The sequence below is a fragment of the Equus caballus genome, chromosome 23, assembly GCF_041296265.1.
Source record: "Equus caballus isolate H_3958 breed thoroughbred chromosome 23, TB-T2T, whole genome shotgun sequence".
In the NCBI taxonomy this organism is placed as follows: domain Eukaryota; kingdom Metazoa; phylum Chordata; class Mammalia; order Perissodactyla; family Equidae; genus Equus; species Equus caballus.
The window spans coordinates 34152593-34174906 of record NC_091706.1 but is presented as its reverse complement, the minus strand read 5'-3'; the positions used below and the strand labels follow the sequence as shown (position 1 = coordinate 34174906).

The window sequence follows — 22314 nt, the reverse complement described above, 5'->3', positions numbered from 1 at the left end:
TGCTCTAGTCATGAAAAAAACATAAAAAAATCATCGATCCTTTAAAATATGCAGAGAGAACACTTAGCTTTAAGCTGTATTAGTTCTGGGCGCACTATTCAAGGTCAAACGTGTATAAGATACCTCTAGGCAACTGAATGAGTTAACTTAGGCAGGATTATTATTTAAAATTTGTTAAGTGTTGGAAGGACGTCCATAATTATTACCTTTGTTCCAGAATAATTCATCTGTAGTACTTCTGTTGTGGTAGTAATCAGGGAGCAGGATCAGTTATCTTTCAAGTCAGTCTCCGATTGAGATAAAAATCAGAATCGTAGTGTCTACACATAGAAGAATGCTTGTCTTGCTTTTATCTGTTACATTCAGCTCATCCCAAAATGTCAGACTCATTAAAAATGAGTTAACAAGCAACTTTGTTTTTATCCTGTTGAAAAACTCAGCCATCTGCGAAGAGGCCATCTCTTCTGAGTGTGACTTTTGTACTTGTACAACACAGGGTAGATTCTCATTGGGCTTAAGCTCTATGAGCGTAGAACCAGTAGAACCATACAACCAATTCCCATCCGTGGAATCATAAGCCAGGGCGTGGGAATAAATGACATAGTCTAATATTGTCCCTGGAGGTTTATTCTCAATGTAGTAAAGAGCATAACAAATATTTAAGGTGGAATAGTTGTACCTAAAGCTATCTGGTTCCTAGAAGAACTATCATATACACCTGGAAAAGCCAGATTTATAGTTCTGAAAGGTGGCCAGTGGGAGAAAAAATAAAATTTTCATTTCTTCAAATATTTGCCAAAGTTACAATCTGTGCTGAATGAACTCTGTTAAGAAGTAAATTCACTGGAAAAATAATTAAGTATCAACCTCAATGAAAGAAATGTATTAACTCTTTGATCCTTTTGTCCTGTTAGATGAAACTTTACCAAATGTGTTAGCCAATTGAATTTTTAGAAATCTTAAAAACGTTCCAGGCAAATTTCAGAATTAAAATAGATATTCGTTTTGCCAGTTTTATAAGATTTTAAGGTTTTAAAAAATATTTTAAAATTTCTCGTTGATTGGTTTTCAAATTTTCCACATCTTCCCTTTGAGATCCAACATTTCTACTATTTATGCAGATTATATTATATGGACAAATTAGTGTGATGTAATGTTAGATGAAAAAAAAGTCAGATCCAACATTTTGTTGCTATTCTTATTTTTATATGTAAGATGTATTTTAGAACGATTGTTAGGATTGTGGCAACTCAAGTAATGTTTTTCTTTTCTGTTTTTCAAACTTACAAATGTCATGTTGCTTCTATAATTAAATACATGTGACGTTTACATATTACACCACTGATTTAATTTTAAAACTACCGTTCTAGATAAAATAATATTCTCATAATCTTCTACTGTACCTATACGTTCAACATAATTCAAATTAAGGCAATATGATTGAATAAGCCTTATGCAATATGATCAAAAAGCCACATTAAAATACTTTTGGTTTTATAGCATTGCCAATTATAACTTGTTCTGTTCAGCAAAGTTGACATACTCTAAATTTGACATGCAACAATTCCAGTTTACTACATAATCACAAGTACCATGTCTGTCAAATGTTTATTAAACTAATAAACCAAAGGATGTTGCCCTCTATTTTTAGCCTTTGGATGGTTTGCTTCCCAATGAAGCTACTACGCTCTTGAACAGGGGTTACAAATTGGTAGCGGTATGCTGTCTCTACGAGGCCAGGGAGGCAGTTGGCTGTTTTGCTATCTGTCCACAATGTTTTAAAAGACAGTGTAACTAAGTAAAAATACAAGGAGCTCAGCATGTAGTTTTACATCCAGCCAGCTTTACACGTTTACTCTACTTATAGTCATTTGAGATTATAACGTTGCTCAAGGTTAGGCTAATGCACAAGCCAGAAAAGTGGTTTTAGTACTTTGATTTAGAATTTTTCCCTCTGGTCCTTTATTTCAGTTTTGATACATATTTATACTCCTTTACTTTGGTACAGACTTAAAGAAACTCAATAAATCCCAAAGTGCCTTTATTCCTATTTAGTTACATTTTTAATGTGTAATATGCTTCCCCTGTCTGGCTGCAAGTCTCATCCTTCTCCCTCATGTCTGATTTGGATATATGATGGCTATTTGAATATCTTATTTGGAGAAATAACCCTATCCATGTGCTCTTCCAGTGGACATATAATCTCAGCTTTTGATTGGCATATTGCTGGGTTTTATTTTTTTAATCCATCAGCCACTCTGTGTCTTTTGATTGGTGAATTCAATCCATTTACCTTCAGAGTAATTATTGCTATATGAGGGCTTGATACTGCACTTTTATCTTTTGTTTTCTGCTTGTTCTATATTTCCACTGTTTCTTTTTCCTTGCATTTCTCTCTGCCATTTCAGTTTGGTGGTTTCCTGTGATGCGTTTCTCAGTTTTCCCTTTCTTTATGCTTTGTGACTCTGCTCTGATTTTTTTGTCTTGTGATAGATGAGATGGTCCTTTTTCTGATAGTGTCTTATCCCCATTAGTCCTTTTCCTCTTCCCCTTCTATTTTTTGTTGTCAGAAATTATTCTTTTTTGTCTTGTGAGTTTGTGACCAAACTGAAGTGTTTATAGTTATTTTTGATGCTTTGTTTCCCTTTAGCCTTTATATTATAGTCATCTACTAACCTACTCTGGTATAGATTTGCTGAATTCTCTGATTCTGTCTATTTATCACCCTGCTCAAAGCTGTGTAAACCTTTGCCTTTTTGTTTCAGGTAGGAGGGCTCCCTTCAACATTTCTTGTAGGGCAGGTCTAGTGACGGTGAACTCCCTCAGCTGTTTGTCTGGGAAAGCTTTTATTTCTCCTTCATATCTGAAGGGTAATTTTTCAGGATAGAGTATTCTTGGCTGATAGTTTTTGTCTTTCAGTATTTTGAATATATCCTTCCACTCTCTCCTAGCCTGTAGGGTTTCTGTTGAGAAATCCCCTGAGAGCCTGATGGGGGTTCCTTCTTAGGCTATTTTCTTCTCTCCACCTATCTTTAATGTTCTTTTTTTGTCATTGAGTTTTGACAGTTGTAATATTACGTGCCTTGGAGCAGGGCTTTTTGCATTGAGATAATTACATATTCTATTATTTTCATGCCTTATCTATCTAGATCCTTCCCCAGGTTTGGGAAGTTCTTAGCTATTATTGCTTTGAATAAGCTCTCTGCTCCTTTCTCCCTCTCTTCTCCTTCTGGGATACCTATTATCCTTATGTTACTTTTCCTAATTGAATTGGACATTTCTCTTATAATTTCTTCATTTAAAAAAAAAATCTTAGATCTCTTTCCTCCTTCACTTGAATCATTTCTATCTCCAGGCCCACTAATTCTTTCTTCCATGTGGTCTGCTCTATTTTTAATGCTTTCTACTTTATTTTTCATTTCATTGATTGTGATCTTCAGCTCCAGAATTTCTGTTTGGTTTTTTTTTAGAGTTTCAATCTCTTTGGTGAAGTACTCCTTCTGTTCATTAATTTTATTCCTGAGCTCATTGAACTGTCTTTCTGAGTTTTCTTGTAACTCATTGAGTTTCTTCATGACAGCTATTTTGAATTCTCTGTTAGGCTGTAATCTTCTGTGACTTCAAGTTTGGTTTCTGGAGAGTTGTCATTTTCTTTCTGTTCTGCTGTCTTGCTGCACTTCTTCATGGTACTTGATGAGTTGATCCTCTGCTGGCACATTTGTTCTTGTAACACCCTTCTTATTTGGGTAAGGCTTTGGTTACTTGATTCTGAGCTGCTTCTGTTTGTATTCGAGAATCTGCACTTTCCACCCTCCATTGCCTCTGCTAGAGGTGTCATCAGTGCTCTCCTTGTGCTGCTTGTGCCTCTGAGGTTTCTGGTGCCTTGCTGTTTACGATGTCTTCATAGTCTCAGGTTTCACCACCAGGGTCACCAGGCTGCAAGCACTTCTGCTGCTTCCAAGGTTGCCTGAGTCTCATGTTCCCCCACTGGCTTTCTGCAGGCTCTCCCTTGGCTTGGATGCTGCTGCTCTGTGCACCACCTGTGCTGCTGATCCCAGGTTGTCTGGGGGTGCTGGGTTCACAGGTGTTGCTGTTGCTGCCAGGGGCCTGGGGACCCAGGACTTGTATGCAGCCCCCACTGCTGGTAAAGCCAGTGTTGGGGGTGTTGCCAGTGGGGGCTGGGTCACCAGTTTGGCTGCGGTTCTTGAAGCCTGTGGTTGCAAGTTCCACTGCCACTGCTGGGGGCAAGGGGCAGGGGCTAAACAGGGAGAGATTGTCATGGCTGCTTGCTTGTGCAGCCTCTGGTCTCTGGTGCAAGCCAATGTGTTTTGAAAACTAAGGTCTGGGTGCCCCAGCCAAGACAATCTGAGTTTTGTATACTCTCCCCACTGTTGGAAAGACTGGGCTACTGCTGGGGGAAGGGGAGAGGACTGGGTCACTAGCTCTGCTGTGTGTCTTGAATTCTCAGGGCATGTGTACCACCCACTAGTGCTAGGGGGTGAGGGGGGGCAGATTAGGGACCAAGCTACACCTGCCATCTCTGTCCCTGTAGCCTGTATTCACAGGCATGCACACCAGTGTGAGAATCCATGCCTTGGATCATTGCAGGTGGGGAAAGGAGTGGGGGCTGCTCCCCTAGTTCCACTGCCTCCTAGAAGTACAGTCCACCCACCTTCAGATGTATGGATGCATGGATCCCTTAGGTATCCTGTTGTGCTGTGTAGGGAGTCCTTTGTTGGTCAATGGATGTCCTATTGGTTGTAACTTAGAGGGGAGAGACAGTGGGAATAACAGTCTGCCATGATGCTGACCCCCAACATCTGACATCTTCCTTTTTAAAATGTAGGCATTTACAACTATAAATTTCCCTCTGAGCACTGTTTTTGATGTATTCCCTAAGTTTTGATATGTTGTTTTTCTTTTCACTTGTCTCAAAGTTTTTCCTATATTCCCTTGTGATTTTGTCTTTGACCCACTGTTTATTTATGAGTGTGTTGTTTAATTTCCATGTATTTGTGAGTTTCCCAAATTTTCTCCTTTTGTTGATTTCTAAATTATCCCATGGTAGTCAGAGAACATATTTTGTGTGATTTGAACCTTTTAAATCTATTCAGATTTGTTTTATGGCTTACAACATGGTCCATTCTGGAAAACGTTCCGTGTGTACTTGAGAAGACTATGCATTTTGCTGTTGTTGAGTGAAGTCTTCTATAGATGTTTGTTAGGTCTCGTTGGTTGAGAGTGTTGCTAAAGACGTCCATTTCCTTGCTGATACCCTGTTGAGTTGTTCTGTCCAGTATTGAAAGTGGGGTATTTTGGTCTCCAACTATTACTGTTGAATTGTGTCTTTCCCTTCAATTCTGTCAGCTTTGTTTCATATATTTTGGGGCTGTTATTAGATGTATATGTGTTTATAATTGGTATATATTCTTGATGGATTGAACCTTTTATCATTAGAAACTATCCTTCTTTGTCTCTTAACAGATTTTGTCTTGAAGTCTGTGTTTTGTCTGATATTAGCATAACCACTGCAGCTCTCTTTTGATTACGGTTTACACGGTATATTTTCTTCTATCCTTTTACTTTCAACTTATTTATATCTGTGTTTGAATCTAAAGCATGTTTCTTGTAGACAGCATATAGTTGGACCATGTCTTTTTTGTTTTAACAGGAATACATAAATATTTATATGTCCAAATATAATTCAGAAATATCAATACACATTCTTGAAAATCACATTTAAAAATTAAGGAATGTTAAATATCACGAGACTTGTTTCCAAATTTTCATGCCTTCAATAAAAAATTCAAAATATTAAAGTTACATTGCCACTGAGACTTACCTTTTTTTAATAGACTTTATTTTTTAGAGCACTTTGAGGTTCACGGAAAAATTGAGTGGACAGTACAAAGATTTACCATATACTCCCTACTCTACACATACATAGCCTTCCTCATTATCAACATCAACCAACAGAATAGTATATTTCTCACAATTGAACCTACACTGATGCATCATTATCACCCAAAGTCCTTAGTTTATATTAAGGTTCACTCTTGGTGGTGTGCATTCTGTGGGTTTTGACAAATGCATAACAACATGTATCAATCACTATAGCATCATAAAGAATAGTTTCACTGTCCTAAAAATTCCTTGTGCTCTGCTTGTTCATCCCCTCCTCCTCCCTAACTCCTGGTAACCACTAATCTTTTTACTATCCCTGTAGTTTTGCCTTTTCCAGAAGGTCATATAGTTGAAAGGCTACAGTATGTTGCCTTTTCAGATAGGCTTCTTTCACTTAGTAGTGTGAATTTATGGTTCTTCCATGCTTTTTCATGGCTTGATAGCTCATTTCTTTTTGTCCAATATTCCATTGTCTGAATTTACCACAGTTTATTTATCCATTCACCTGCTGAAGGACATTTTGATTGCTTCCAAATTTTGGCAGTTATGAAGAGGGCTACTATAAAAATCTGTGTGCAGATTTTTGTGGGTACATAAGTTTTGGACTCCTTTGGGCAAATAGCAAGGAGCTTAATTGCTGGATTGTATGGTAAAAATATGCTTAGTTTTGTAAGAAACTGCGGAACTGTCTTCCAAAGTGGTTGTACCATCTTGCATTCCCATGAGCAATGAGTGAGAGTGCTTATTGCTCCACATTATTAGCAGTGTTTTGTGTTATCAGTATTCTGGATCTTGTTCTTTCTAATAGGTGTGTAGTGTTATCTTGTTTTAATTTGCATTTCCCTAATGACACATGATGTAGAGCATCTTTTTCATATGCTCATTTTCCATCTGCGTATCTTCTTTGTTGATGTATCTGTTAAGTCTTGGGCCAAGTTTTTAATCAGGTTGTTCATTTTCTTATTGAGTTTTAAGAGTTCTTCGTATATTTTGGATAAGTCCTTTTTCAGCTATGTCTTTTGTAAATATTATCTCCCAGTCTGTGACTTATCTTCTCATTCTCTTGAGACCATGTTTTTAAAAATCCATTCTTCCAATTTCTCCCTTTTAGTTTGAGAGTTTAATCTATTTATGTTTAATGTAAGTACTGATACGGTAGGATTTATGTCTGTCACTTTGTTATTTGTTTTCCCTTTTTTTGTCCTCAAGTATTCCACAGTTGCTTTCTTTTTTTGTTATATATTTTCTAGCGTATGATTTTAATTTCCTTGTTTCTTTTATACATATTTTGAGGTTTTTTTTAGTGGTTGCCCCAGGGAATACCATTAGCATCTTAATTTATATCAATCTAGTTTGGACCAATGCCAACTTAGTTTCAGTAGGATAAAAAACTTGTATACTATACAGCTCTATTCACCCTTTTTATGCTATTTTGTCACAGCCTACTTTTTTATACATTGTTGTCTCATTGACATACATTTATAATTATTGCAACATGCAGTTTTCTTTTAAATCAGACCAAGGGGAAAAGGAGCTAAAAAGAATGCATGTATACTACTTTTACTGGCTCTTTTAGTTTTTTCATGTGGAAAGGTCTAGTGTCCTTTCATTTCAGCCTTAAGGAGTCTCTTTAGTATTTCTTTCTAGGGCAGGTCTGCTAGTGACAAACTCTCAGTTTTTGTTTATCTGGGAATGTTTTAATTTCTCTTTTATTTTTGAAGGATAATTTTACCAGATATAAAATTCTTGGTTGACAGTTTTATCCTTTCAGGACTTTGAACATTCATGTCAATGCCTTCTGGCTTCCATGGTTTCTTTTTCTTTCTTTTTTTTTTTTTTTTTGGTGAGGAAGATTGGCCCTGAGCTAACATGTGTGCCAGTCCTCCGCCACTTTATACATAGGATGCTGCCACAGCATGGCTTGATGAGTGCCGTGTAGGTCCACACCCAAGATCTGAACCTGTGAACACCAGGCCACCAAAGCAGAGCACACGAACTTAACCACTATGCCACTCGGCTGGCCTCTCTATGGTTTCTAATGAGCAATCACATGTTAATCTTATTGAGGACCCCCTGTATGTGAAAGTCTCTCCTCTCTTGCTGCTTTCAAGATTTTCTATTTGTTCTTGGCTTTTGACAATTTGATTATAATGTGTCTTCATGTGGGTCTCTTTGAGTATATCCTACCTATAGTTCATTGATCTTTTCGGATTTGTAGATTCATGTGTCTCATCAAATTTGGATGTTTTTACCCATTATTTCTTCAAATATTCTTTCTATCCTTTTCTCTTTTCCTTCTGGGACACCCACAATGCATATGTTGGTCAGCTTGATGGTGTCCCACAGATCCCTTAGGCTCTGTGTATGTTTATTCTTTTTTCTCTCTGTTCCTCAGACTAGATATTGTCAATTGACCTGTCTTCAAGTTCATTGATCCTTTCATCTTCTTAGTCAAATCTGCTGGTGAATCTCTCTAGCTTTTTAGTACAATAACTGTAAAATTATTCAATACAACTTTTAAGAATTTCTATTTTGTTATTTTGAAGTATATCTTTCTTGATATTTGGTAAGGTATATTTCTCATTTTCCTTTAGTTATTTAAGTATAATTCTTTTAGCCCTTTCAACATATTAAAAATAGCTGATTTAGAGTCTTTGTCTAGTAAGTCTAATGTGTGTTCCTTCTCGTGGGCAGTTTCTATTGATTGCTTTTTTTCCCCTGAGTGTGAGCCATACTTTCTTGTTTCTTTCCATTTGTTATGACATTTTTGTTGAAAATTGAACATTTTGAATAATGTAATACATCAACTCTGGGACTCAGATCTTCTCTCATCTTCAGGGTTTACTCTTAATGCTTGTTGTTTAGTGACTTTTATGAACTAACTTTGTAAAGTCCATATTCTTTATGGTGTGTAGCCACTGATGTCTCTACTTAGTGGCCTAGTGGTGAGCTAATGATTGGACAGGGATTTCCTTGAATCAGATCTCCCAGTTATTGCTGAGACATGCTATCCACATTCATCCAGGCAGCTTATCACTGTCTTAGACTTCCCTTCCTGCTTGTGCAGTGAGAGGTGACAGCTTACAGCCTTCTCAGGTCTTTCCTCAGTATACACACCCCCCTACACATTTGTATGGCCTTCTAGATTCACATCTTTTACTGATCATGTCCTTATGATTAGGGCTTTTTTGTGTTCTGTCCAATAAAATCTGTCTACCTCAAGGTTGCAAAAATATTCTGTTTTCTAGTAGTTTTTTATGGGCTCTTCGTTTTATGTCCTCTTCTATGACCCATTTTTAATTAATTTTTGTATATTATGAGAGGTAAGGGTTGAGGCTCATTTTTTCCATATAGATATCTATATGTTTTCCATATAGATATCCATATCTGTATGTTACAGTTTATTAGATTTTCCCATTGAAATGACTTCAGTCGCTTGGCCAAAAGTCAATTGTCTGTAATTGAGTAGGTCTTTCTCTGGGCTCTATTCTGTTCCGTTGATTTGTCTATTCTTATGCCAAAACCACAGTCTTGATTATTATAGTTTTATAGTAAGCCATCTTTTCAAGATTGTTTTGGTTATTTTAAATACTTCTCATTTCCTTATAAATTTTAAAGTAGTTTATCAATTTCACTGAAAAACCCCAATGGAATTTTGATCGATTATTTTGAATCTATAGATCAATTTGGGAGGAATGTTTTATATGCTGTCTGGTCCATAAATATGGTACCTTAATTTAAAAATAAGTCTGTACTCTAATTTTAAAAATGTGTTTCTTCTTTTATTGTGAATATAACAATGAGAAAAGTGCATAAAATACGTAAGTAGCATATGTACCCCTTAGCACAGTTCAAGAAACAGAACATTGCCAGCATTCCAGAAGTTTCCCATCTGGATCCCATCCTTGATCATGATTCCATTCTTCCCCAACTAGATGCAACCACTATCTTCTGGACCTTTACAATAATAATCTTCCTCATAGATGTTACCATCTATTTTTGAAATTTTACATGAATGGAATCATATATATATATGATTTTATTATATACGTATATATGTATTTTACCCTCATTCCTCAAAGTTTTTTTTGTATGTAGAATTCTATAATGGCAGTTCCATAATTTCAGCATACTGAATTTATCATTCACACTGTCTTGACTTTGTTGCTGATGAGAAGTCATTTATTGGTTTAATGTCTTTTATCTTCAGTTACTTTAAACTTTCTTTTTCTATTGGTATTCTGCAGTTTCAGCATGATGTGGATTTCTTTTTATGTATCCTGGTTTGAAGAAAATTTTTAATATTTTTCCCAACATCTTTAGTTGTGTTTAGTAGGACTATTGGTCCTGCCATTATTGGAAATGAGAATTTTAATTTTAAAAATAAACTTAAAATCTTACTTTACATACTTTAACTTTTAAAAATTTTTATGAGATTTTTTTTCCCCATGTAATTATATATTCTATTTTTATGGGTGCATATTATACCATTGTACAAAAATATCAATTTACTCAATCTCCTATTGTGCATTCGAGTTGTTTATAATTTTTTACTATGATAAATGCTACACAAAATGCTTTAAAGTTTTCTTCACATGGAATAACTAACATTAAGACTCATGAGATCAATGTCACAAATCAGATGTGTCCCCACTTAGTTACAGACAAGAGAGAACTGGTGATATTTTTGCTCCGGGAGACCTTAGGAAATGGTAAGACTGCAAAATTTCCTTGAAAACAAAACAAATGGGGTGACTGATGCTGCATCAATACCATTTATTCACCCACCTTCCAGTATTCTCTCAACAATGTGTCTAGGGAGATCACTAGCAATTAAAGAAATATGACAACACAAAAATACTATCATGGCGGGGCATGTCAGCCCATGGTTAGCTCTCCTACATAGAAAGCAGAGCTTTCATCAATCATGCTGTAATTACTGTGAGAAGTATATGAGGAGTCTAATACAAGAGATTTATATATCTTCAGAGGATTCTGATACTAAAAGTATAAATTCAAAACTATTATCTTTCTTTTGTTCATATAATTAAGGAGTGGTAAGGGAATTCTTACTGGCACCCAGGATTAATCTAAGAATCTTTCGATGAAAGAAAAGATACTATAGAAATTATTGCTTCTATTTTCAACTTCTGCTGTAACAGAGGACATGTGATATTGTACTTCTGAAGAAAAGGGCATACTGTAACTTGTTATTTTAAATAAAGTTGATGCCCAATCTAGCCATTTAGGAGTGGACGGAGAAGACAGGAGCCATGCCATTAAAATTTTTTTTTTTTTTTAAATACCGCTTCTTCTCCTTTAAAAAAAGGGCAAATATTTGAGCTTCCAACATGAGGAAAGTGGTACTGCTCAAGACAGACAAATGATGAAAGGTTTAACATATTTAAAAATTATAATTGGCTAGTGTATCATCCTGCCTCTGTTAATACTGTTAATCTTTCATTTCAAGAAACATCCTATTAAGCAAACTAATTTCCCAGGGAAGGACTTTGATAATATTAATTGTCATCAAACTTTTCATATAATCTGCTTACTAATTCAAATCAAGACTGTCTTTAGTAAGCTATTTCCCTTCCCTAGCATATCAAAGCAAAACAATGCTGTGGTTTTAAACATTGTTTGTGGTACTTTGTACGATGCAAAGTAAATTCTATATCCTGTTTCCTACCAAAAATAGACATAGATAGATAACAGTAATGCATTATTTAAAATATAACCCTACTCATGGGACAAAGTAGTAAAGGCCTTTGCCACAAAACATCCTTTTGAAATATTTAAAATCTGAGAAAAAACAGTGTCCACTTCATCAAATACTTTTCAGAGTCTATTTATGTGTAACACTGTTTAAGTAACTCCAAATGTTCTATCTGGCTTATAACATATAGAAGTGAGACTCAAGATTAAGAAAACATGGGCTGTAACACTGAAATAACCACGTTTTTCCTTGCTCTATACCTTCATTTGAAATATAGGGGAATAGGCATTATCTAGTCACAATGACTTTCATAAGTCAGTTAGTCATTGTTAATGTCACTGAGATGACTGTGACAATTTCTCTATTTTTGACATTTTTTTAATGTCCTAGACACAAGTGACATTTCATATTCTTTCTACAAATGTAGGTAATCAAATCACTGGTTTCACACTTAGATAACAGCTCATAATTCCACCCCCCCACCACCATCAGAGCAGTTAACAAGACAGCTTGGCAGACTGCAGCTGAGTTTAAAACACCACAAGTAAAAATAAAATCACACAACACTCATTTTAGGAGATGAAAAGTTTACTTAGAAATTGCAAACATTTAGCCAAGATAAGACATAAACACTCTATTCCATATTCTACAGAAATACAATGATTTATAGCTGGGTTGGTACATGATCACATGATAAAAACAAAGCTAATGGAAGGAAGAATGGTTCATTCTACTTTTCTGCCACTTATCACAATTTACTAAGTGTAGCAGTAAGTACTGGAAGACAGCTGCGCAGGAAGACAAGAATCCCAGGGCTGTTTGTTAATACATATTATTGTATTATAAGAATAATATAAAAACAAAATAGGTACAGATACACAAGTAACATGCAATTTAAGCTATTATTTTGAAGAAACAGGACAGAATTTAGTGAACACATCGAAAAATGTGTTGTTAATAATGCATTGTTACAATTAGCATATTATGGTATTTTACATAGCAAGGAGTTTCTTCCTCCTTAAATAACAGTTGGCAAATTGGAACAGGTTGAGCCTACTTCTAGAGCAAATTTAAAATACAAAGGAAAATGAGTGGATAATCCTATTAGCTACTTTTCTTAAGTATACTAAGTAATTTTTAAAGTACCATAATTTCATGTCTACCTCACCATCTCCCAATTTAAAATAAAGTCATACTTTGTACCCTATGAAATCTGCACTAATATAGCCCTCCTTAGCCACACGTGGCTATTTGAGCACTTGAAAGGTAGCTAGTCAGAAGTGAGATGCACCGTGAGTGCAAAATACACTTTGAATTCTGAAGACAGTATGGGGAAAAAAAGAAGGTAAATCATCTCAATAATTTTGTATATTGACTACACACTGAAATGATACTATTTTTAATATATTGGGTTAACTAAATTATTAAAGTTAACTGCACCTGTTTCTTTTTTTAACGTGGCTACTAGAAAATTAAAAATTATCTACGTGGCTCACACTTACTTCTACCAGACAGTGCTGATACAGATACTCTATAGTCATTATTGTGGCCTTAGCATTCAGCATCACACTTGAAGCTCTCTGGAGCACTAATTCCCAGAACACCATAAACACACTCTGCACATCCCTTATTGCAAAATTTGTTTTTATTCCTCTGCAAAGTATACATCCTAAGTGTAAAAAGAATTCACTAATCCTTAAAAAATGTCAATTAGTATACGGTGAGAACTAAAGGAACTTCAATGTAGACTGATATATTGGGGGGAAAATTTTAAGGAAACAGCAGTGCAATCAGAATGAAGACAATTAGTATCTTTAGTAAAATAAGTCAGCCAAACTTATCTTTAATGCCCAAGATCTGAGCTTGTAACACAGATTATATTTGTAACTTGTCCATTTGACCATAACTTACAAGAAAATCTTAAAACAACATTGACTGCAACTTACTTAAATACTCCATTTTAGGGAAACTCTTCAAGCAATGCAAAATTAACACACACGGTGGATTCTAAGAGCAGAATACAGTATCTGAGAACAATCCCTCAAACTCCCTCAGTGTTAAAGTAAAAAACTCTAGTGTCTGAGACCCAAATTAAAAAACTTTTTTAGAAGCTATTAAAAAAACATTATTGACCTTTTATCATTTTCTTCCTTTTTTTAGTTTTTGTAGTGCTGAGTGTATAAATATTTGGCATATTTAATATACCTCATATTTTATTTTGTCCAACTCAAGAACAAGTTGATCTAGCACACATTCTGCTATTTCTCCTAGGAACCACACACACCAAAACACAATCCAGACAGCGGTCCCCTCAGTCAGAAGCCAGCATCACGGTCACGCACCAAGAACCCCATCACGAAGCAACGCCCAATGACACTTGTACCATACACTCTGCTCCTTACAGCTCAGGTTGGAATGTTTGTTTTTTAACTGTTTAAACGTGTGGACATTAGGTAAATTCTGTCAAAAATGCTCTAAGAGCCACAAATTAACAGATTCTGAAACTACTATATCATTCATAAAATTTTCTCCCTCATTTTAAAGATGTTCTGAGAAAACATGTAAGTAGAAGTTAATATAACTTCATGTTTAGCATTACTGCTTTTAAGACAATGGAAAGCAACCAAGATTTAGGGAGAAATAAACAGAACCTAAACCAGATGATACTGGCTATACCAACATAGAAACTGATTGCAGAAGACTACAGTAGTTCTCTCTAGAGGTCAGCAGTCTCTTAAGACATTTAATCACATTTATTAATGTGCCTTGCACAAAAAGATACTAAACTTTCTGCATCTCCTATCTTCAGACCATGTTCTACATAAACAATATTTTTATTGTTACTAACTCCAGCCTAAATAAGCCTAATATTCATGTCAAATGATATAATTTTTCAGTTTCAAACATATATTACTCTACAAATATACTCCTCAGTGAAGAGATGACAACAGCCTCCTTTCTGCAAGCTCACTGTTAGTGTGACGTTAGGTCAATAAGCGGCTAAGGTTTCTGGAGCACCTCCTGTGACTGCACTCAGTCTACACTCATTCTTCAACGGAAAGGAAAAATACCTGCTCCCGTGCAAGCTGACATTTCTGAGGGAGGATAACACAGGAGCATTTCTAATAGGAGGCTGTGTTGAATCAACTTCTGGACACGTGAGACTGTTCATCCCTATGACGTTTAAAAACCTCAAATTTATTACTGATCACTTTTATAAAGATAAACAAACACCTGAAGTATGCTGCATAGTACTTTGAGGGAAATGACTGCCATACACAAAATTAAGACTGATTTCTTTAAGGTATGGAAGACAAGCCAGAATGTCATGGTTCATAAGCCACCGAAGACTTAACATAAACAGTTTACACAAATGTCTGGTTAATTCAGGCAAATGGGCACTTGTGTTAAGGTTCCAAGTTTTCTTGAGGGAGTTGGTCTAATAAAGAAAACTGCCTTTAAATACGAGCACTTTAAGCAAATATGAAAATAAAAATCCTTTGGATAAAATTCTTTGTAAAACCGCTATATAAATTCAAGTTCCAAATCTCATTTAAATGTATATACATAACGTGTATACACAGACATGCACATATATATGCCTTAAAAGTATCTAAATTTCACTTACAATCTTTGCCTTGTATGTTTGAACCTGATTATGTATCTTATGCACAATACTGCATTTCTTCTGAAGCTAAGAATGTGGACAAGGAGAGTAAGACAGAGATAAGCTGGTTTTAACTTTCTGGCCTTTAACAATTCCGACCTGTTCAGTTCCTACAAGGTGCGAGGCATTCTGCAACGTATCAAACAGGTCCAGGGTCTGCACACAAAACATTCTTCCAGGGAAACTGAAGTTTTAAGCAGCAAAATAGTTGTCAGTTTGACAACCAACAGTAATCATTTTCCTCAATAGGATTTCCAAGAATTGAGAATGATGTCAACTAAAACACCCTCACCTCTGCCAAACATGGAAAATAACACAAAACAGAAATCCTTTCCATTGGAGACACACACAAGAGAACATTCATAATAGAGCCATAGGGACTGAAGCAGCAAGATGGACAATGAGGCAGTCACGGAGTGTCTATGAGCTACTGCACTGGTAGTGGTTTATAAAAAATACTATCTATACTACAATTCTAAGAGCTAATAATATATTTAGCATATTTTTTGCCTTTTTTGCCACTGGATATAAAATTTTGTCCTGAATTTAATAAATATTCTACACCCTGAGGAACATTGTAAGAGACTAATAAAAGAAATGCCAGGGTTAGCTTGTGGACTACTTTATTGTCCAGAAAGCACAGACTGTACGTAGCTCATATTCTTGGAAGCACAAGGTTTCATCAGCAGACAAAACTACTGCTCTTCTTTTTTAAGCAGAGTTTGGTTTTAAGTATTAACACTGTGTGGTGAGAATACAGGAATGAAGGTTGGGAGCCTGAGGTCCCTGCACCCTAGACCCACAACTGACACAATGGTTTTCTGTCTGAACTACGAACACGACATACTGCTGCCCTTGAGGAATATATTATTTGACAGTTCTCTGAAAAGCACTTTGGAATCTTTAACTATATATTTTTATGAAATTACAATTAAAAATTATTTGCTATCTTGAAATATGGAACTCCTATCCCTCCTCTCTGCATACTCAAATACATAAAATGCCACATTTTAAACTTCACCTCAGTATTTACTTTTTCTCCTCCAAAATTTGAAAGCATAAAGGCCTCATTTTTTTCTCCCCTTTCAACTATCTTACATAGGCCTGAATTTGGGAGGGAATTCTTAAAGTCCTTAAAGTGAGGCAAAGGATTAATTTAGGACCCATATGGCCTTTCTTTTAGGGTAGAGAGCCACTGCTTCCCTTTGAACCTGGGCTGTACAGGTTCCAGGCTGATTTTTAAGTATGCATGTGCCAGCCACTAAATGTGATACCTACAACTCCCTAAAAGTTAGTTGTCACAGAGAAAGAACTTATTCTTGGCAGGGTGCTTAAAAATGATAACTAATCAAACGCAAACCAAAGCATCCTATCTGCTCATCCCAGCATCTCCTTAAAGGATAAAAGACTCCATGGGACCATGCCTGACAAATGGAGTAAATAAAATAATGAGTCAGAATCAACTGTTTGATAAAACTTCCGTCCTCTGTTTTCCACCTAAAAATTAGACTTAAATATAATCTTGCTCCCCAAAAAAGTAAGAAAGGCACTCGAATTAACACAGTATGTATAGTTATTTTTTAAAAGACACTGTGTGATGGTTAAGCAGAATTCTCAGAGTTGACTTTTCCTGCTCACTGCCTTCGCGACACTGAATCTGCCTAAGCTTTGGAGCTCCACACACTTCTCCAACAGGAGCGTGTTACAGAGTAGACCAGGCATAGGGGGTGGCAGCACAGAAAGTGCTAGGGTTTGCACAGTTCTATTTGGGAAATTTATTCAGAAGACAAAAGGTTGTTACAATGCTGTTCAAATTTTCTAGCATCCTTTAAATATTTTAAAGTTTTAAAATATAATTTTCTAGTAACAAAGTAAGTTTACAAAAACTTTTTGAAAAAAAAAGTTTGTGTGTTACTTTCTTTGATAACTAAATCTTTAGCATTTTCTGTAATTCAGGGGAACTAAGGTAGAGATTAGACTGTATGGCAAGTGGTAGTTGCACAACTAAATTGTATTTAGCCCATGTCTGATATCATCTTGTGCTATATAAGAGAAAAATCACTAGACCAACAATTTATTGTCAACAATATTAAAAGTTCTCTTTATACACACACACGGAAGTGTGTGTCTTAGCAAGCATGAACAGACATGACCTGAATATATCTAAATGACACAAACTCTACCAACATATATGCTTTCTTACGAACTGCCACATAAAAACCCAAGAACTTCTGTTTCCACATCTTGTGTCACATAAGCCCTTATCTAAAGATTTAAGTGGCTTTTAGCAACAATCTGCATACCTTTAATCCTATTAATAATGAAGCCTTTAATTTAAACTAGAATTGTGCCATTAGGAATAAGAAATATGACTGAAATTCTGGGCCCAGAGTTTCCAAAGAGGTAATAAAATGCTAAAACCCAGAAAAGAAAAAGGAACAGGTATCAATCCTTAAATTTAAAAAATGACTCACACAGGTTTAAGAAGCTATCTAAAAGGTCCACAGTTTAAGTTGGGGAGGGGAAAAGGAGAAGCACAAAATGACTGTCCAAGCACAGGTACAGATCAACAAGTCTCTGAAATCAAAGAATTTCTTCGGGTGTCCCAAAGTGGCTCTGGCTGTGTGGGCAAGATCTATGCTCCAACATCATCAATGAACATTAAGTAGTGTTCTTAATGCAAATAGGCTTCATTAGTCCTATGAATTTGAATATATATTAAAGTACAGTTAATTGCTAATTATAGAGCTAGCTACATTTCTTGGCTGGGATCTACAAGTTTAAACAAGGTAGTTAAGTGAAGAAAAAAAATCTAAGTTAACTTATTCTACATGTAGTAGCTCCCCCAAAGTGTCATGAAGCTAGAATACATCATTTATTCACAATTCATTGCTCTAATCCATCAATTTCTCAATCATAACTTACCCTATCCATCACTCATGATCAATATTTCCCTTCTTCAGTTAATCATTCATTTATTTAATAAATATTTAATGAGTCCTCACAATGTGCAAGGCACACAGTAGAATCTTGGAACACCATATTACCAAAATAGGTACTAAAAAAAAGGTGGGGAGGGGGATGGTGGTGCAGATATTTACAGCTCTTATTGCTTTTGGCTTGTCAGTAGTATTCTTGATCCACAGGATGGTATGACAGACTACTATTATTCCAGTGAAAGTTTGATGAAATGCATGTCAATCAAAACCATCTTTTCCTTTTAGCAACGACATATTTATAGAAAAATAAGTGAAGAATAGCAAGTCCCTGAAAATAGACACATCCTTTCCACTGCATGAGCTCATTCAGTCAAAGAGATATTATCGTGCTACAGCTAGTGAGTTTAGAAGTCAACCATTTAGTGGAAAAAAATACAACCATATAGGGCAATACTAGGTTCTTCTGTGAATGAACACTTGAAAAATGCAAATTTTAGAACTAAGATCGCACACAAAAGTCACATATAAACAGTACCCTTTGGATATCTGTATTTTCACTCTCTATTTAAAACTTCATTAGGAAGACAAGAGACCAAGATATATTAAAGGATTGCATGGCTTCAGAAAGGGGTGGGTTAAGAGCCTTAAAACACAAGAAGACAGTTAACATCAAAGATGGTCAACATACTCTGTGGAAGGTATAAAAAAGCACGAAGCACTATAAAACTTAGCTGATGTTTCACCGAGAATTATCTATACTCACGTCTTGACACTCACATCAAAGCATAAGAAGCCCCATTACTTGGGATACTTAAAATGATGTTTGGAAAAAAGGTAATATTCAGTGGCCAGAATCTGGCAATGTATATTAGTGGAATGGGCTGAATCTCCCATGTCATCTCTGTAGTCCTCTCCCAAAGCCTGCAGGTGCTGAAAAATCACAAACTAATGGTTTCATTCCTAGAAGTCTAGCTAGATCTTGAGGTATTTTATTCAAAATATGTTTTGCACACAAAGGGCCATGGAATTATGTTCATAATGGCAATCATTTTCTCATTGAAATACTATAAAAGCTATAAAAGGATAATTTTACCCCAAGAGAGAAGAACAGCTTCTGTCAACAGGGGCAAGGTTGGACAATTTTTCTGGTGTTCTTAAGTCTCATTCCACAGTTTGCCACTCAACAAAATCATGATGCACAAGTAAAGGCCTATTCTTTTTCTTTAAGGCAATGCACCTCACTCAAGGTCAGGGTTTCCATAATAGTGAGTTCCAGAAGTCTGCCTTTCCCTACCTCTGTCTTCTCACCCTACAGGTGACCTAGCAAGTAAAAAGGACAAAGGCAAAGCATGGTGGTCACAATTGTTTCTGCCGCTATTCCTCACATTCTGCACACACACAGGACAACAGACAGCTTCCCTCATTAGAGGAATTTTTAGAGGGGCGGTTCATATTCATATTGTGTGTGTGTGTGTGTTTAATGGGGTATGGAATTCACTGGAAATAGGGAGAAGAATATTTTCAGTATAAATCCCTGAAATAAGACAGGTAAGGAAAAACAAAAACAAAGTGGAAGTGTCAAAAAATATGGAACAATTGGGAAAATAAAGAGAAAGGCATGAGGAAAAAGAAACACAAACCATTTACGAGGGGGGAAATACATTAAGAAAGTAGACATGACTTGGCCCTTTTCCCACCCTGCCTCACTGACCTGAAAAACCCAGCCCTTGTTATTGAAAAGCAGATACAGCTGTAAGGTGGATACTTTGGTACCGCATCCCTGATAAGTTTAGTATCAAAGTTTTTAAATTACTTTATATTTTAAAATAAAGGCTGAAGAACTAACCTTCAAAACTATTCTTTCCCCCGGCTTTTGCCAGGAAACTTTTAACAATCACTTCATAAAAATTTCGTAGTTTATATCTAATGTATCCTCAATAACATAAATTTTTAAAAAGGAAGATTTTTATGGATACATTTCTATGTGTTTTCTTCTATATATTTCTCTCATTTTTAGTGGTGAATTTGGAAGGAAAATAAGTAGTAATAACTACAAATGGCATTCCAGGTTTTTTAAAAAAAGTGATTTTTCTAAGGTCTGACTTGAGTGTTTTTGGCATATACCAAATTTGAGGTAAAAACAATCTATCAAAACTAGTAATAAAAATAATTTTCTAGTACTGCAATACATAAACTCTTAAAATTAATAGTTTTTTTTTAAATAACCATTTTAAAAATGGATTACACTGGAGGCATGTTTTTCATACAAATTCCAATACTTCTGACTTTGGTTATGTTGGTCTATAACTTGAGTAGAACATGCTAGACAAAGAGAAATAGTTTGTATTTTCACATATACATCCATCTGGCCATCTGACTCTCAAAACAACTAGATTGAGTAACTTTACGTTTGTATTGTTCCTAAACTGAACTACAACAGATTTTTAATTAAAAAAAAACATAGCCTATGCAGCAATTGCACTGAGTTGGGTGGAGGTGTGTGTGAACCAATTAGGAGAATCAAACGAGAAGAAGCCTCACATAGCAAATATAAAAGACAAGAAGTTAAAAAGAAAAAAATTAAGACTCACTGTTTAGTAGGAAGGAACTATACAATTATTTTACCCCCAAAGGAATGCCAGTTCTTACTAAAATAAATAAAATGAAAGATTTACTATGGACTTTCAACCTAAAGATGAACAACATATAGTTAGCCAATAACAGCAAACAGTTCATGCAACTATGTAAATAAGAAAGGAAAGCAATATTGCACTAAGTGGAGAACTCTGCAGGACTAATCCTCTTCTTTCATTGACTCAAAGTAACCAGCCATTTTCTGTATGCATTGGCAAACCTGGCCTGCTCTACATTCCGGCAGGTGGACAATACTTGATCGATGAACCTGTGCTCCATTTCCAGGCCCAGGGAGTCTGGAGCTGGTGTCCGCTTCAGGCGTTTCGTTTCCTGGGAATAGCCTTGCTTGCTACAGTCATTCAGTCCATCCACCTCCATTGCCTGAGACGTGTGGGGGCCTGGTGGCACGAGTTGCAAGTCACTCAAAGTCCCCCCAGGGCTGTCTGCAGGGGACAGCTGGGTCACACTGTGAGGAAATCTACCATTCAAGTGATGCTGAAGGTAGAAAATATGCCTCCTGTGAAAGAGGAGGGAGAGGAAGAGAACAGAGAAAAAATCACATCACAAACTCTAGCTTTTCAGGAAAAACAACAAAATAAGCTGACAAGTTCAAAACATACAGTACTCAGTTCATTGCCTCCTTCGTAACCCAGTTATGTGGGCAAAGGTGGAAGACAGTTATGATGAAGTCTCTGGGTATCTGCACAAAGCCTTACGAGCCCAGTTTACTAATCTGTGAGAAACAATACTACGCCAAAGGTTTTTCAACAGCACTGACTGAAATAATGGCAGTCACTTGGAGTTGTTACTGTTTGTAACTATAACACAAAATGGAAATAGCTCTTAGCTCAATCTCTGCTACAAATTAAAATACAAAACAAAACCAAAAATTACCCTCTTTGATATCCTAAAGACAAGTGATTCAGGAACAAGGGGATTAAACAGCTCCTCTAGAGGCTTAGTCCGTTGGCCTCTATCCAACACTTTCCTTAATAAGAACAGATCTGCTGCAGTTGGTCTTGTTATCTAGAAACCAACTGAACTTTCCCCTAAATCCATCACTGCAGTCTCATTAAACATCCACAGGCAGTAGGGACGTGCTGGGCTCTGGGCAAAGCATCTTAAAACACACACTTCTTGTTCTTCCTCTAAGGAGAGCTGTTCTCCTGCCCTTAGAATCATCTGGAGCTATTTGCTAAAATGAAGATCCCATATGCCTAATCTCCCTAAATTTTGACGCATTAGGGTGCACATGTACTGTACACAATAAAGTAAACTACATAGGTTCTATTTGTTATATTTCATCATTCATCTTAGCAACTCTAAGCCCTTAAAAGACAATTTTATCCATTTTCCCAGCATATTCCAGAGTAGCCAAGGAACATATAGTGTACCCATTTTAGAGGGTAAAACTTAAAAAATAAGCTCTTAAGGGCAATGCATCAGTAGTAGAA

The 22314-nt window shown here is 36.0% G+C and overlaps 1 protein-coding gene across 1 annotated transcript in view; it reads right to left on the bottom strand.

Annotated features, from left to right (window-relative positions):
* Positions 1-12190: 12190 nt before the first annotated feature.
* Positions 12191-22314, bottom strand: part of PTAR1 (protein prenyltransferase alpha subunit repeat containing 1) — a 50003-nt gene continuing 39879 nt past the window's right edge. The window contains exon 7 of the mRNA XM_023627236.2: positions 12191-21377. Within this exon, the coding sequence (XP_023483004.2) occupies positions 21035-21377 (343 nt within the window). The 3' untranslated portion in view covers positions 12191-21034. The remainder of the gene's footprint in view (positions 21378-22314) is intronic.